This window comes from Python bivittatus, unplaced genomic scaffold, assembly GCF_059951505.1.
Source record: "Python bivittatus isolate LINGU-HERP-01145 unplaced genomic scaffold, Pbiv_v1 ctg000200_np1212, whole genome shotgun sequence".
Classification (NCBI taxonomy): Eukaryota; Metazoa; Chordata; class Lepidosauria; order Squamata; family Pythonidae; genus Python; species Python bivittatus.
The window spans coordinates 6506105-6521907 of record NW_028277040.1 but is presented as its reverse complement, the minus strand read 5'-3'; the positions used below and the strand labels follow the sequence as shown (position 1 = coordinate 6521907).

Genomic DNA, 15803 nt, shown 5'->3' with positions numbered 1-15803 from the left:
TCTTTATTTGGCCTTGGAGGAGAATCCAAACCACCTGCTAATGCAACTCAAGTATTTTTTGCATTGCAGTCTTCTGCTCTTGTGAAATTTATTATCAAATATTATCATTAATAATGAATAAATTAATTACAGTTATTAATGATTTTGGTCTGCCTCTGCATACATGCCAAGTTCATTAAGTAAGATCATCTGTTCAAAAATGAAGAGCTAGCTTACATAACTAATGAACTGAACTCTCTCTCTCTCTCTCTCTCACACACACACACAAACACACACAAAACCCATTTTCCAAATCTCCAAATTTTCTTGTGTCTTTTGCTGTCCTTCTGTCCACTCTAAAGACTCCTTGGGAAAGACTCAGAGCGCTTCCAGAGAGAAATCGCCTACTAGTTCCAGACAAAAGGGAGTTGCTGCTCTTTTTGCAGTAGGAAAAAAAAAAAGAAAGAACTGGGAAAACAAGAGGATTAAAAACAGATTGTAACATGGTTTGGGTTGTCTTAAAACTGTTGGAGAAAGAGCATGTGTTTGTATATGTGGATAGATGTGAGCATTTTTGACAGTAGTATTCTAGCCTGAGCAAGGTTGAAAGAAACAGATTTATAGTTTTATTAGAAAGAAAGCCTATTTAAGGAAATACATGAAAGGGATAGGCAGAGCATAGCATTTAGCCAGCTACATCAGGAAGAGAATCTCTGAACAAAAGGTAGAAGACCCTGACATTGATTGGGGGATACATCATCCACATCAACCAAAGTGTTTCTTTAAAGATGCAGAACAGAGGAGGGATCACTTGGTGTCCAACTTTGCATCTCTATTCTACTGCTTTGATGTACATAAAAGAATTAAGGCTGGAATAACCAAAGGCCACTCCCTTTGGGCCTGTCCAGGACAATGACCCACAATGTCAGTGTAGTCAGTGGGTTATAAGATCCTGAAGAATCACACTTTCCACAAGAAGTCATGCTGGGGAGAGATTGATTACCTGATACAGATTTCACAGCTTCAGAAATTCAGACAGCCACTAGATGTGGTTCCATGATCTGGACATAGCCCCTCATTCTAGTAAATTATTTCTTCCTTCTCCTTCCTTTCCTTTGTTTGTCTGCCGGATGATTTGAGGGTGAGCAACGAACATGTTGGCAGATAGTTATTTTCCCATCACTTCACTTACCTTTTAGCCATAATGAATGCCATTGAATTAAATGGTCATGCTTTAGTAAATTACGTCAAAGGTCTGGTCCTTTTTTGCTTTCACAGGGTGCTCCTGAATGGCTGGATCCCCAATTCTTTTTTCCCTTTCTTTCTAAGTATGAAAGAGGAGATGAATTATTTTATACTTCCTTTCCGAACTACGGTGTGAATCTAAAGTCAGACGGGCACAAGGCAGGCTATTTTCTGCATTAAATATGGGTTTTATTGATCTCCTACATGTCCTAGATACCAATTCCTTTCTTTGTTAGTTTACACATTTTCTTATGATTGGGGGCACTTCTACCCAGCAGTCTCACCAAAGCAGTTTGGAACCGACCTGTGATAATTGGAGATGGAGTTTCAGAAACATCCACTCCTTGTAGCTTTTATTCTATTGCCCACTAGGGACATTAGAACTAGTGATGACAACCAAGAGAAGTCCTCTCTCTGTGCTGTTTTTCCCTAACTGCAAGATTAATACTCAGGCTTTTCCCATTAGTCCTCTCCTTACAGGATGAACAGAGTACTACCTTCTCTCTTTTGTTTTTTTGCTTTCCCTTATCATGAGGACAGAAAGCTCAGGCATGCAGATTTGACTTTCTTTACTCCCCCCATGGATGTCCCTGCTCCCATACCCATCCATGTTGCCTTCTTAAGAAACTGTGCAAAGGAAAGGTCATTTGTAAAGATCCAAGCCACTCTGTCCCTATTCCTCTGCTGCATTTAAAAGCCCCCAATTCAAGTATACTGGCAAAGTGGGGACAAGAAGTCCAGGAGATATATGAATTACAAGTTCCCACCATGGGTAAGCAGATCATCCAGAAGCTCAACAGAACTGAGGGGTTGCAAAGAACAGTCTGCTCTAATTTTAAATAAACCATAGCAGAACTTAAAAACCCTCAGCCTTCAAAACCAGCTGATGCTGTGTGATCACATTGGTCTGGAATGGGTTTTGAACCAGTGCTATGTACTCAGTGGAGGAGCCCTGAAAGAACAAAGTGTGAGATAGTTAACCCAGGAGAGAATATATCAGGATTTATTCAGCAAAGAATGGTCAAAAGCAACAGAAAAGTAAAAACAAATAGGCAGGGCATTGTTATGCAAGCCTCTTCCTTTGCTAAGCAGCAAATGTGGTTCTGGGTCTACATCAGTTCCCCAAGCCTGCTTTCCTTCAGAAGCTCCCATCATTCCTGACCAAAGAGTTACATCAGTTGGGGGTATAATAATTTCAACCCAAACCATCAGGTGGAGGGAAGCTACCCTGAGTTTTATAGGCATGGAAAACAGAAACCTCTCTTTCTTACTCAGTTACTGGCATATCATGAACAAGATTTTAAATATGCAACTATATTGATGGCCAATTACAGATGAAAAAATGAATGGTATTTATTGACTCTGGGGTTGAAAAGTCTTCGGAACATTGCCTAAAGCCCACAGTGGCCTTATTCTAAATAGAGAATCCACATTTGACTCCAAAGGAGACAATTGAGAGCCACAATAAAAGTACGAGTGTCCTCCTGTCCAGTCTCCTATGCCCATTTACATCCCACATTTCTTCTCTCCTCTTTTCCTTCCTGCCAAACAGCATTTCATGGCTCTGAGTGTTTTCCATCTGCACTGGAGTACTATTTTTTTTCTTTTCCCCTCAAGGTTCTTTCCAAAATATTTTGTGCACGTCTAGAAATTTTGGTCAATATAAATGGAGAAAGCCATTTATTAATTCAATGAATTGACGTAGCTCGAGGTTTCTTCGTGACTTGACCTCAATATTCTGCAAGTAACAAATAAAAGTTGCTGGTCTATCACTTTTTTGTGCTGAAAAAATTGAAAGATAATGAGTGTGGTGGCAATGGCAGTAACACACGTGATGTGAACACATTTAAGAGTTTCATTATGACATGGAGAACCAAGTATAGCCCCTATATTTATGACTGGATGTTTCTGAAGTAAATGACAAGACATTGATTATCAATGATGGAAATCAAAACGAAAGAGGAAGTAATGTTAAAAGACAACAACAACCCAAATCCTGTACTTACCATATAGAGGCAACAAAGGTGGATCTTTATCTGGGTGAAACATATAATTACAGTTTAAATTAGAAGTAAAACAGCAGTGAACCACTGAAACCTACTATGATAAAAATGTTCTGCTGCACTGTATTCCACACAAATGTATTACATGTGTTGGGTTAGAGATTTGTAATGGTGAATTCGAATGTCTTATTAGTTTAGGACATAAGTTAGTATGTTCCTAAGAAGGATTTTCAAAGATGTATTGGGATGAGGTGTGATGGGGCCAACTCAGTGATAGAGGTCAGAGTTGGCATGCACTAGGTTCCAGGATCAATCCCCAGCAATGATAGCGGAAAGGACTCTTGCAAGTCAGGATATTGATCACTACGGTAGAAAGAACTGGTTCAATAGCTCCGTTCATTGCAAGTTGCTCTCCCTTTCTGTTGTAGGATGCAATGGGCCATTTTCTTTCTGTTGAGAAAATCTTGCAGATGGGATTCACACACCCTCATTATTTAATGGAATAGACTTGTCTTTTCCTCCCATTGATATATTCTGTTAATTTGCAAGCCTTTCACAGTAATTGATGGTAATCTTTGAAGTATCATTTCTTGATTATGGTAGAGTGACAGTATTTCAGAAGAAGTGCAACATGTTTGATGTTTTTGAGTTGTCAGTGAACTGATAGGCAAATAAAGCAAAGAAGAAAGATGTTTGCTGAAATCTGCTTCCCACAATTACTAAGTTCTTTAAAAAGAGCATATCCATCATTCCCTCTAATAGGAAACTCAGGAGACCTTGGGAGAAAATGTTCAGAATCCAGATGTGACCATTAAGAAATTAATCAGAGGCTTCTGAAGGAACCTAGAAGTAGAACCCAGAGATATCCTAAAGTATATTTCATTTGACACAGATAATAATTACTATACTTACTATACTTTTTCTGAATTCACATGCATTCTGTGCATCAATATAATATTAACAGACAACATGAAAAATATTTGTAGTATGTATTACAATTATATAGCTGCCCATCTCACATAGCAACTCTATATTATTGAGTCACCAACATTCTGACATCATTTAGAATATAAATACATAACAATATAGCCTTGGTCTATAGGGCTCACTGGAGCAAGCTTCATGTTGCCAGAATCCAGGACACAGGGAAGGATGATGAGGACTGAGGCTATATCTGAATTGAAGTAATGCATACAGTGGACACTGTTTGAGTGTTATAAGTGATACATAAATACATTATGTTTTCTGGAATGAAAAATACATAAGAAGTTGAAAGAAATGAATTAACACTAGAATTATTGGACAATCTCACACTTTATATTTATTTCTATCTATTTACCTTAACTGCCATTAGGTTAAGACTTGTTTCAAATTGACTGATTTTGCTCTTTGATGAATGCTTGCTTTGCTCATTGCTGTTTGAGGTTTGTTGTGCACGCCTTGAGCCAACCCACAACTTCCTTTTCAAAAAGCCATAACAAAACCTTGATTACCTTTTCAGGTATTTTTTTTTCTCTGTGTGCATCTATTTCTTACTTCCTCATACATAAACTGTGTGAATTCTCCCATTTTTGTCACAACGAAATCTTGTATTCTGAGAAAGGATCTACTCTTTAACCTGGAATTCTAGTTACAGACTTGGATTGTTCCAGCTTGACTTGGACCAAGCATTGAGCATTGACGTGGATCAAACATCTGACTGTGAGATGATTTCACTTCTGTTCACCCTTGTGATTTACAACATAGCTTCTGGCTTCACAAAAGGTGGGTAGATCAGAGTGGTCGAAGCTTGACAAATTTTTCCAGGGTTGAAAAATAGTCAAGAAGAAACATGAGTAATCCATAGCAACGGGGCTATTGTTGTGATGGGGATTGTTATTTCTACCTCTTATATATATAGCTCTTTGCAAAGAATAAGAAAACATGTTATTGCCCCAAGGCTCTTACAATCTTTATACTGCTGTTGTTTTTTTCCATATTATTTTCACCCATTCTTCACCCAAGAATTCAGGAAATAAACCCTCACCTACCAGCAGGTTTATAATATGAAAAACATGACAAAAAGGAAAAGGGATTAGGAGGGAGAAGGAACATTTTCAGCTACTAAATTCTTAGTTCCAGAATTCAACCCATTCACCAGCTGCCTATTCTCTGTCTAATAGCCTCAGAATAGCAGCTGGTAGGGAAGAAGGCAGGGTCTCAGCTGGAGCCCAGACATACTGTAATGAGCTGGTGGGCTGGCAAGCTGCAGTACATAAGGGAGATAATATGAGGAAGGAAGGAAGGAGTGTGATATACATTCTTTACATTAAAATCTCTGCTTACTCGTATATATAATTCTGTAGATATTCTAATGTGTGTTCCAAAATCTATGGATATAATTTCTGTATATTCTTGGGAATGTAGTTCTCTTATGCTCTATTTTTATAAAGATAATTAAGCAACTAGTAGAAAAGTAATAGTAAATAAGGCATCCTAAAGCAAAATAATTTAGTTTTAAAGACCTACTGTATCAATGTTGAAAGTATACCTAGCAGGACTAACAACACGTAAATGACTGAAAAACTAGCATCTTCCCTTTCTGTGGCTAGGATGTCTTTTTCCTAGAGAGATGAATTTATCACAAAAGTCTGTGTCTGTTTTTGTTTCTGTACTAGTGATGGAAGTGACCCAGCCAGCATTCATAGTGGTAAAGAGACTAGAGGCCGCCCACTTTGTGTGTGAAATCAAGAATGTTGGCAATGCTGAAGACCTAAAGGTAACTTTACTTAAAGAAGAAGACAATAAGTCAACTGAGATCTGTGCCTCACCCTTTAGTACTACTGGGGTCACACCGTGCAGCAAGAAGGATAACAACAGATGCCAAATTGATCCTGCTCGTGATAGGGTAAATGTAACGCTTTTGGATCTACAGTCAAGTGATGCTGGTTTGTATGTTTGCAAGATTGAACGGATATACCCTCCACCCTACTACCCAGTCAAAGGAAAGGGGACCCAGCTGTTTGTCATTGGTGAGTAAAGAAAACCTAAGGGTGCTTTAAAACTGTTGAGAAGAGGAATTCATGAATGAAGTTGACTAGTACAAATTTGCAACCCCCACATCACCCCTTGCATAAGGTGCCCCTATGTGTGCTTACTAAAGCCCATATAGTAAATGAGTTAGGATTAGTGTCTTAATTCCTTGCAGCATATTGTACTCAAAGTTAATTAGTAGAACTATTTCCAGTCAGCCAGATTAGCCAAATCCTCTGATTTAGTTAATTATGAGTATCTGTAAATCATGCTAGATTCCTCCCAGGAGCTTCATGCCAGGTCACAATACATATATAAGAGAAGGCTCACTTTTTCTTTCTGGGGTGTGACTCTGTCCCTGGAGTTTGGCAGCTTTTCCTAACCAAACTTGTGTTGGCTGAGAAAAAGTGTTTCAGGTTGACTGGATAGTTCTTTACTTGCACGAAACCATCATAACACTTCCGTCTCTCGAACAGCTTTATGGAATGTAGCAAACCCCACTGTTGTTGCTGCATCACTTTATCTACATGGAAATTTACAAAGAATAATTCTGACACATCCCTACTCCATGAAGCTTGCAACCTAGTAATACATACCTAGGAAGAGTTCTTTGATTAAATCTAAATCTTAATATGTATAACTAAATAGTTACAGCATGACCTTGCAACTAAAGGACTGTTCAGAAGAATGCTTTCACATCCTCCAGAATATAGTCTCCATAATCTTTTGAAGGCTTCCAGAGGAACCTAGGCAAAGACAATGTACATTGTAAATACATTATAAATAAGTGGCTATATTTTTTCTCAGTGTTAAAATATAATTTATTTTGTTCTAGCTTAGCGCAATATTGGTAAGTCTTTAAAATTTAAGATTTGTTATAGAATCCTTCAAATGATTTTTTTTTTAAATTTCAGATATAGATTCATGCCCAGATAAACATCTCTATCTTTGGATCTTAATACTAGTAGCTTCTGGGTTGCTTGGATACAGCATTTTAATCACGATCTTCATTATGAGAAAGGTGGTAAGTATCATAATCCCACACTCCACATGGGGAGCAAATCAAGAGGAATTATTAGTATCATGAGCAGATACACTTAGAGTTAGGAGAATTATTCACACTCTTTAAACGTTTTAAGCAATGTAGAACAAAGTCCTCCTCTGGATTTGGTTGGGAGATCTTGTGACCAACAAAGAACTGCCTCAAGTCCTGCTGGCTATACGTTCTGGGACTGCCATGGTTAGTTTATGGTTCTGGTGTTGTTCCAGGGGGACCGGGGTTCTCTGGATCTATGAAAATGTATGTCAGTTGCCTCCTGGCTTCAGAGTTTTTACCACCATAATGAGGCTTCAGTGGCAAAACTCCACCAGCTGTAATGGGAAAGGCAAAAACTCAAGGCCTCTGTGATACCCTTGCTGGAACAGAGAAACATATATTAAATACATTTGGAATGGACTGTTATGAGCGTTTGGTGAATTGCACGGGTCTCTGAATATAGCTCAGAAAACTGAACTAGTTATCAGTCTTCACCTCCCTTTGCCTACAATAAATACCAGAAAATAGACTCTCCTGCATTGTATCTGATGGCATCAGAAATGTGGCATGATTCAAATGAGATTTGAAGTAGTCCAACTGACTCTTTGAATAATCAATAGGATCCATTTAATTGTCACCATTTTGGTGTCACCACAAATACAGAAACAAATTCATTAATATATGATGCCTTAAATAGTAACTACATTTTGTTTTGCTTCAGTGAATGTGATTGGATCAGGCGATCTGCTTAAATTTTACTGTGCAATAACATCCTGATGTTAAAACTAATAATAATTGCTATTGCTTTATTTTGTTGCTGTTGCTATTTTTAAAAGACAGCTCACTAGGAAACAGAATAATTCTAAGCCCACTTTCTGTCTCAAGACATTTTTTTTACTATATTGTCTTCAATCCAACAGTGTGCATCCAAATGACAATATTTAATTTGTGAATCGACTTCCATGTCAAATCTACTCCATAAACTACCCATTTTGTTTCAAGCCACAAATCCTGATACTGCCTTTATCTGGTATTTTATGATAACCAATTGTGAATTCAGAGCTGTTATTATTAATCACTATTGGTAGATTACAGATATCAAATATTTAAACATCTAGGGTAGTATATGGAACCTAAGTAATGTTTCTTTTATTTTGCAGGTCAGAAAGAAAAGTTATTTTTCTCCAGGGACTTATGAGAAAATGATACCAATGTAATCAGAAAGAAAAAAACTTCGGTGGAAAAACTTCTATGAAGTGTCAATGAAGAGAGTGAATTTCCTAATAGCTAGGAATGTAATTATAATTTCCAGATAGGATAATAAAAGGCAAGGCAATGTATTAACATAAAAAATGCCGAAATTACCCAGCAAAGCTATTGAATAATTGAACTCATTTGAATGCACCTATACCTTTCCCCAGAGCAAGGCCCAGTGTACTTCTCCTTGTGAAAGATTGCCACAAATTCCTTTATGATTGTAATAGCATTACATTTAGGACCCATTCAGTCCAATTAGTGGATAAAATATTTTGTAGAGTGCTCCATATCAGGGTGCAGGTGGGGATGATGACTGCCTGGCTGACGGCTTTCGAAGCTTGACCTTTCCATAGACTGTATATACTTGATTGTGGTCTTTTCTTTTTATAACATTTGGCTGTTTTAAAGATTTCTGGTAGAAACAAACCAAGGCAATCTGGGACCACGGAGGAAGAGAGACAAGATCAGTCCTTAACATAACCAACTGAATAAAATGACAGCAACAAAGCCAAATCAGAGTAAGGACAGGAAGCCTATGCTCCCAAAGATGTTTCCTGATGATGCCAGCTAGATCTGACTATGAGATAACATCAGGAATCTACATCAGAATAACAAAATTCCTTCTGCCCTTACTCCAAAATTCATAAACATTTCTCCTCACCTGCCTCCTCTTAACTGCTAAATGTGAATGTATTTATCACTACCAAATGTTTTTAAAGTCTGTGCTGCCCCTCCACCATAGACCAAGGTTTATATTCTAATATTAGAAGTAACACATTTTATTTCTTCCATGAAAGAACTTTTCATATTTCTCTCAGGTGGGGGGATGCTCAGAAGTATACCAGCCTTCTCTTTCCCTTCAAACACTTTCATTTTCAGCATCTGTTCTGAGCTTCTATGCTTCAACCCCTACTTTGCTTCAATTTCCTTTTGCCATTCTGTTTCAGGAATGTTTGGAAAATAAAATTGTAAGTCTCAAATGTATCTCAGTGATAATCTGTTCTGCAAGGAAATATAATTAATTGCATGTGAGTTGAACCACAGACAGAAAAATATTAATCCCCAAGCTAACTAAAGATTCTGGCATACTATTTTCGTAACCTGCCTATTACACACACACACACACACACGGACAGGGAACCATGCAAAGAATTAACATATGTATATGATGGTCAACTGGCACAAGATGAGTTGTACCTGACAAGTAATGGTAAAAATGTGTTTGGCCAACAATGGTGATCTGGATTAGGAGGGCTTTAAACTGAATGTGGCAGGGGAGGGGCAATGGAATGAAAACCCTAAAGGGGGGCAAATGGAAACCATAAAGAAAGGATCTCAGCTACAGACGTTTGCACTGTAGAACACGGGGATGTTGCTGAAACTGAACATCTTAAACTACTAAAAAAATAATCAGAACCTTGATTCAAAGTTAATGGCCCTCATTACCCATACACTAATGCTCAGAGGATGGAGCATTAACACGCTGAACCTGAGCTCTTAGTAACAAAGGACACATACTTAATAGTACAGGTAAAACAGATGATTCCCATGACTGCAACTAGCAACTGAAGGATACCATTTGTTCAAAAGAAACAGAAGCAACTGAAAGAGAGGATGAGTTGCATGGTATGCTAAAATTATCCTTTCCTGCTCAGAACTTCAGATAGGTGAACTTGGCAATGCTTTCAAAAACTAAAATGCAAATCCATTGCAATGATGGGAACCTTTTATTATCCTCACATTTGAGGGGAGGTAAACTCTGCCAAGCATGATTCTTCCAGAAAATTCCTGATTTGTCTTTCTCTTCCTCCAGAGGAAGGAAAACACAAGAGGATTAGCTTTCCTTGACTTGATAGTAAGCAGTAGAAAAGATTAAATTTCTTATAGTGGAAATAGCAGAAACACTGGGGGAAAGTGACCATATAATGTTCGTATTCTTGATTTTAAGGAAAACTAAAACTGAGCATAGTCAAACATCTCTTGGACTTCAAAAAACAAAACAAAACCCCCCACAACAGATGTTAATAAACTCAGAGCTATGATGAGTAAGAACTTCACCACTGTCAGTCCTAAGTCTGGATGACAAAGGAGAAAGGTTGGGCATCAAGCAAGAACCTGACCTCACTTTTTTTTTTTTTCACTGCTGTTGAAGATGCAGCTCAGCAAGAACTGATTTAAATCACTGGAGAGCAAACATTGTCCAATGTTCTGCACTGCACAGGTGGACTTCAGTGTGAATATGGTAAGTAGGTTCCTAGGGCAGGAGAAGTTAATGGAAAAGGAACTCAACAAGGATGGGAATTCTTAAAGAAAGTGCTATTAAAAACACAAATGCAAATAATTCTAGTGGGGTGGGGTTGTGGAGGAGAAACAGAGGACAGAGAAAAGAGCCAGTGCAGTTATACAAAAAAATTAGTGAAGATCTGAAATTAAAAAGAACACATACAGGAGATGGAGAAAGGGTCAGGTCATAAAGGAAGATTACAGGTGGGTAGCCTGGAAATACAGAGGTGGTGTTAGGAAAGCAAGGGCTCAGAATGAACTGTGGTTAATCAAGGAGGCTAAGAATAACAAGAGAAGCTTCTTTCAGGAAGCTTCTAAAAGGAAAAGAACAGAATCAGGATTCCAGTTGGTCAGTGATAAAGACAAAATGAGAATGGGTAATCAAAGGAAAGTCAGAGCTACTGAAGGGCTATCACAATACAAGCTTCTCCAAGAGAAAAATAGGTGTTCTACCAGGAAATGGCAAAGAGTAGGATAAAGGGCCATGACTAACACATGAGATTAATAATACCTGGTCATGGAATTCTTCTGTTGTTTGAAGTTTCAGTCTCCAGGACCAAATGAATTGCAACCTAGGATACTGATGGAACTATCTGATGGTCCAGTGAACCCTCATGAATTAAAGGAGCCATCCAGAGTTTTGTGACATCAGACTGGATATAAATTATGTAGCTAAATAATTAACTACTTTTGAGAAATCCTGGAGAATTGATAAAGTCCCATATGACTGGAGGAAAGGAAATCTTCAAAGGGAAGGAAGGAAGATTCAACAAACTACAGACCAGTTGCATGTGATGTAGATATCCGGGAAATCTATCAGGGAAATCAGGGAAAATTCTAGGGTAGGTCATAAAGATCTGTAAGCACCTTGAGAACTATAATGACTAAAGCTGTGCTGCACTTTGGATGCTAAGGCAAAAGATACATACTTCAGAGCACATGGGGTCCACCTGTAGTACCTGCCTGTAAATATTAAATCAAATGCATCTTTTCCCAGGACTACATTGCAGCTGTGGAGGACGACCATGCAATCTTGGGAAAGATGCAGCTGCTTTAAGAAGCTGCAGACAGGGACTAAAAGACAGCCCCCCCCCCCATGTACTTTGAAGCAATGTTTGCTTTTGAAACTGGTGCTACACAGTCTTACTGATTTGACAAAAGCAAAACTTGCTATGCTAAACCTGGGTCATTTTTGACCATGTAACCTCCTTAACAAATTGCAGGAAGGGTGCCTTGAATGCTTTAATTTGGATTCCTGCACGGATGTGATGTATCTGAAGACAGACATAGCAATAAATCTCTACTGTCCTGAAACTCACCCCTTGGTCCCACATTCAATAACAAGTTAGATTTGACATGGGTAGATAGGTTATTGTAGGCAAAAGAAGTTCTTTTCTAAACCTTGAATTTGGGATGCATCTACTCAGTGTTTACACAGCAGTTATGACTGGAACAAGCAGAACTAGTTCCTGTCCTGCAAGCTTCAGCCCTTGCAACCGAGCAGGGGGTTGGAGTCAAGAGCCTCTTCCAACTCTCTGATTCTAGGATTCATATATAAAATGGAAGGGACTGACAAGTGGGAGGGAGGATACTGTGTGGTTCATTAGACATATCAATACTTTCTGATAAGACCCTGTAGCACTTGTACAATGTTATTCTGGAATTTCTACACCTTAACAACCTTGGCTGATTTTGCTGGTCAGGCCTGATGAGTGGATGGGAGACTGCCACAGAATATCAGGATTGTGATTTATACTACCTTAACTAGGTATTTTTAGTTTAAAGCTTAATAGGGATTCCAGTTCTTTCTTTAAAAAGTTCTATCTCTAAAAATTATATAATTTTATAAGTTATTAATAATATATTGGAAAATTGTAATTTTTATGATATTTTAGATCCCTTGTTCATATATTCATATTCCACTATTTGTAGTCTACTTTTGTTTATATAATTTTACTGAAATTTTTAGATAGATAAAAGATGAACATGAAACTATCTAAAGAAAAGTTAGAGAAAGAAAAAAGATAAAAGAAAAAGTGAAGAAAGTAATACAGTTAAAGAAAGAAAAAAAGTTAATTAAAGAAGCGACTTCGGATCTTCTTTGCAGCAGTTACAAATAAAGTTATTATCCTTCCTCCCTAATTCAAATTACATGACAGGAATCCCTTCAACTCCCACATTCAACTCCTTTTTCAATCAGCAAATCCACAATTACCATTTCACTTTTTCAGCAAAAGTCCTTCTTTTATAAAAGTACTCATTGATTTATCCCTGACCAAACAGGTCACTTTTGCCATTTCTGCTCATTCTGTCATCTTTACAATCCATTCCTCCATTGTGGGTATTTCAGTATTTCTCCATCGTTGTGCATTTAATGATTATCCATAAGTCCCAATAAGAAAAGTTCTGGTTTCACCTCAATATTTACCTTCAAAATTCTTTGTGTCAACATACTGTATATATTTATATCCTTTTTTTTTTTTGCCTTTTCATACATCCACCATGCATGATAAAAGGTCTCTTCATGTTTTTCACATTTCCAACATTGTGTCATCTACTTTTTAAATCTTTTTAAACGTTTTCTATTTCGTCTTGTTTATATTCTTATATTCTTTCTTTAAACGTTTAATAAAAATAATTTTTAAAAAGATGGCAGTCACAACTGTGTTATTGAAGCCCCACCCCCTTGTGTATGTGCATTGACGTTGCACGCACATCAATGGACATGCCTGATTTAGACCAGTTTAGCAGCTCCTATGTTTAAACTGCAAACTTTTGTTTAAAAAACTTGTAAACTGATGGTTTGCCAGATAATTCAGCTGAAAGTAGACGCTGAATAAGAAAGTATATGTGCCCCTCCAACACACAGTTTTGGTTACTGTACTTGGCTAAGACTTGAGACAAGCTGTGAAATGTCAAGATAATTAATCCCACTCCTTCATCACCTATGTCAGTCATTGACCAACAAAATTTACATGCAAGAGCAAAATTGAAACCATCCCATTGTGTCAATAGTCTAATCTATATTACTGTAAGAATAACTGAATCCCAAATGTAAAAACATAATGTCAATGCCATTAAGGTTATAAATATAATGTTAAAAATGATTAAGTACAAATGGCTAACAGACAATCACTAAAATCTACAGGTGTTTCAGAATTGAAGATTAATGGTGTGGCTGTAAAACTATGGTTCAAAAATTTTGGTAAAACAGAGAAAGGAATGGTGGGGAATCTAAAGATGAAAGCCTAAAATAAAAATGAAAATAAAAAATGTATGGGCGTTGCCTTAATTGTTCCAGTGGCTGCAATACTTAAGAGAGTGAATTATAGCAAAAGGTGTAACAAACTGTATAAAAAGAAATAATGTCAGCACCTAAATATATCAAAGTGTGTTCCTGAACATTTGAAGGTGGAGTTTATACATAATACAACAAAATTTTGCTTCTTTTAAGGAAATAAAATTATCTCAATCATCTAGCAAACAGTGTAAATAAAAGTTACCAGAACACCTGAGAAATTTAGATGAAAGAGAGGTAATCAACTGGCGTTGAACGTCCCTATAAAAGTGGCAGTCAAGAAAAACCTGGGCCATGGTTTCTATCACACCCATGTCACAGGGTGTACATCTACTTCAAAAGGCATTTCCCTTCTAAAACAGCTGTAGGGAGCCCGTTAAAACAGGCTAGAGGTAAAGTTCTCCTGAATGTAGGGATTCTACCTGCTTGGTGTTTCCTTTCAGGTCGAGCTTCCCAGTTGTTTCTGTCTCCGGAAACTTGCGTGTATAGTCAGAGTTGCTTTAAGCCTTTTGTCCAAATTTCTCCTGCATCCTACCAGCCATATATTAATTCCTATAAAAGTGCATTTTGGTTTTACTCTTTGTTAAGCAGGTTACTCTTAGTGGCTAGAGAGACCAATTTAAGATTTTCCCAAAAGATTCAGAAAAAGCCATCAAATTTAGGAAGGTAAGCTGCTGTTGTGTCTGTGTAGGTGAAAACTGTAATTTTACCAGAGAAGTGGACATAGATCAGAGAAAGGCAGAAGTATGTTTGAGCTATTGAAGCACACCAGGGGTGCAGGAGGCAGGACAACATCAAACATTAACGCAACAACTATTTCATCTGTTCCTTTTGAACAAATGGTACCTTTTAACTGCTGTTTTCCAGTCCTTGGAATCCTCCCACTAGGACTCCATTATACGAATCTGAGGAACAGATTTTTTCCTTTGCTTGTATATGTAGGTAGTTCTTTACTTATGTTCTACTTGAATGTTCGACAGCAAGTCAGATACTCCAAATGATTGAAAGTCTCCTGTGATTTTTGTTAACCAAAGAAAGTCAAATCCAGATAAATACCGAACCTTCTCATCACTTAAGAAAGTGACAGACACATTCACTGCAAGATTTACACCCCACTTTTCTACTTTACCACCACTGTAGGTGAAATAAATCAGGCTAACAATTAGTAATAATATCCAAGAGGACCACAGTGCTATATCCTGATCTTGAATTTTGGGAGTTGGGAGCTCCCTGAATTTCAAAAGAAACAATTGGATCTGGGTGTACCTTGTATTGGAAGAAACTGCTGTTTTTAGAGCCTGATCGTAGTTCCTTTATTTGTAATGCCAGGCAGTGGTGGGCATCTGAGCGACAGCCTGTGGGAAGGAAAGGTTGCCTGGCAGGAGTCCTCTTAGGCAGCTACCAGAGGGAGGTCAAGCTCTGCTGGAAATGTCGGTTTTACAAGTGGTCACATTAGGGAGCTCTGCTGGTCTAGCCACAGGTACCTGGCCCTGCCAAAGGCGGGAGGCTTGTTGTCCTCCACCGAATTGATTCAATAAAATTAATTTTCATGCATAGTCCATCTACTAGCCTTTTTCTAGAGTGGACTCTGCAAAGTTCTAACAAAATTACAAAATATGAGAGTCTCATTTTAGGAATTATTTCCAAAAGTAAACAATAATTTGGAGCCAGTTTGGTGTAGTGGTGAAGG

The 15803-nt window shown here is 37.7% G+C and overlaps 1 protein-coding gene across 1 annotated transcript; it reads left to right on the top strand.

The window, feature by feature from the left end:
• The first annotated feature begins 4758 nt into the window (after nucleotides 1-4758).
• On the top strand, nucleotides 4759-9500 carry CTLA4 (cytotoxic T-lymphocyte associated protein 4). Its single transcript, XM_007442082.4, has 4 exons — nucleotides 4759-4991; nucleotides 5885-6238; nucleotides 7154-7263; nucleotides 8436-9500. The coding sequence occupies exons 1-4, from the start codon at nucleotides 4934-4936 to the stop codon at nucleotides 8490-8492; spliced, it is 579 nt and encodes a 192-aa protein (XP_007442144.2). The 5' UTR covers nucleotides 4759-4933; the 3' UTR covers nucleotides 8493-9500.
• The last annotated feature ends 6303 nt before the right edge of the window (nucleotides 9501-15803 follow it).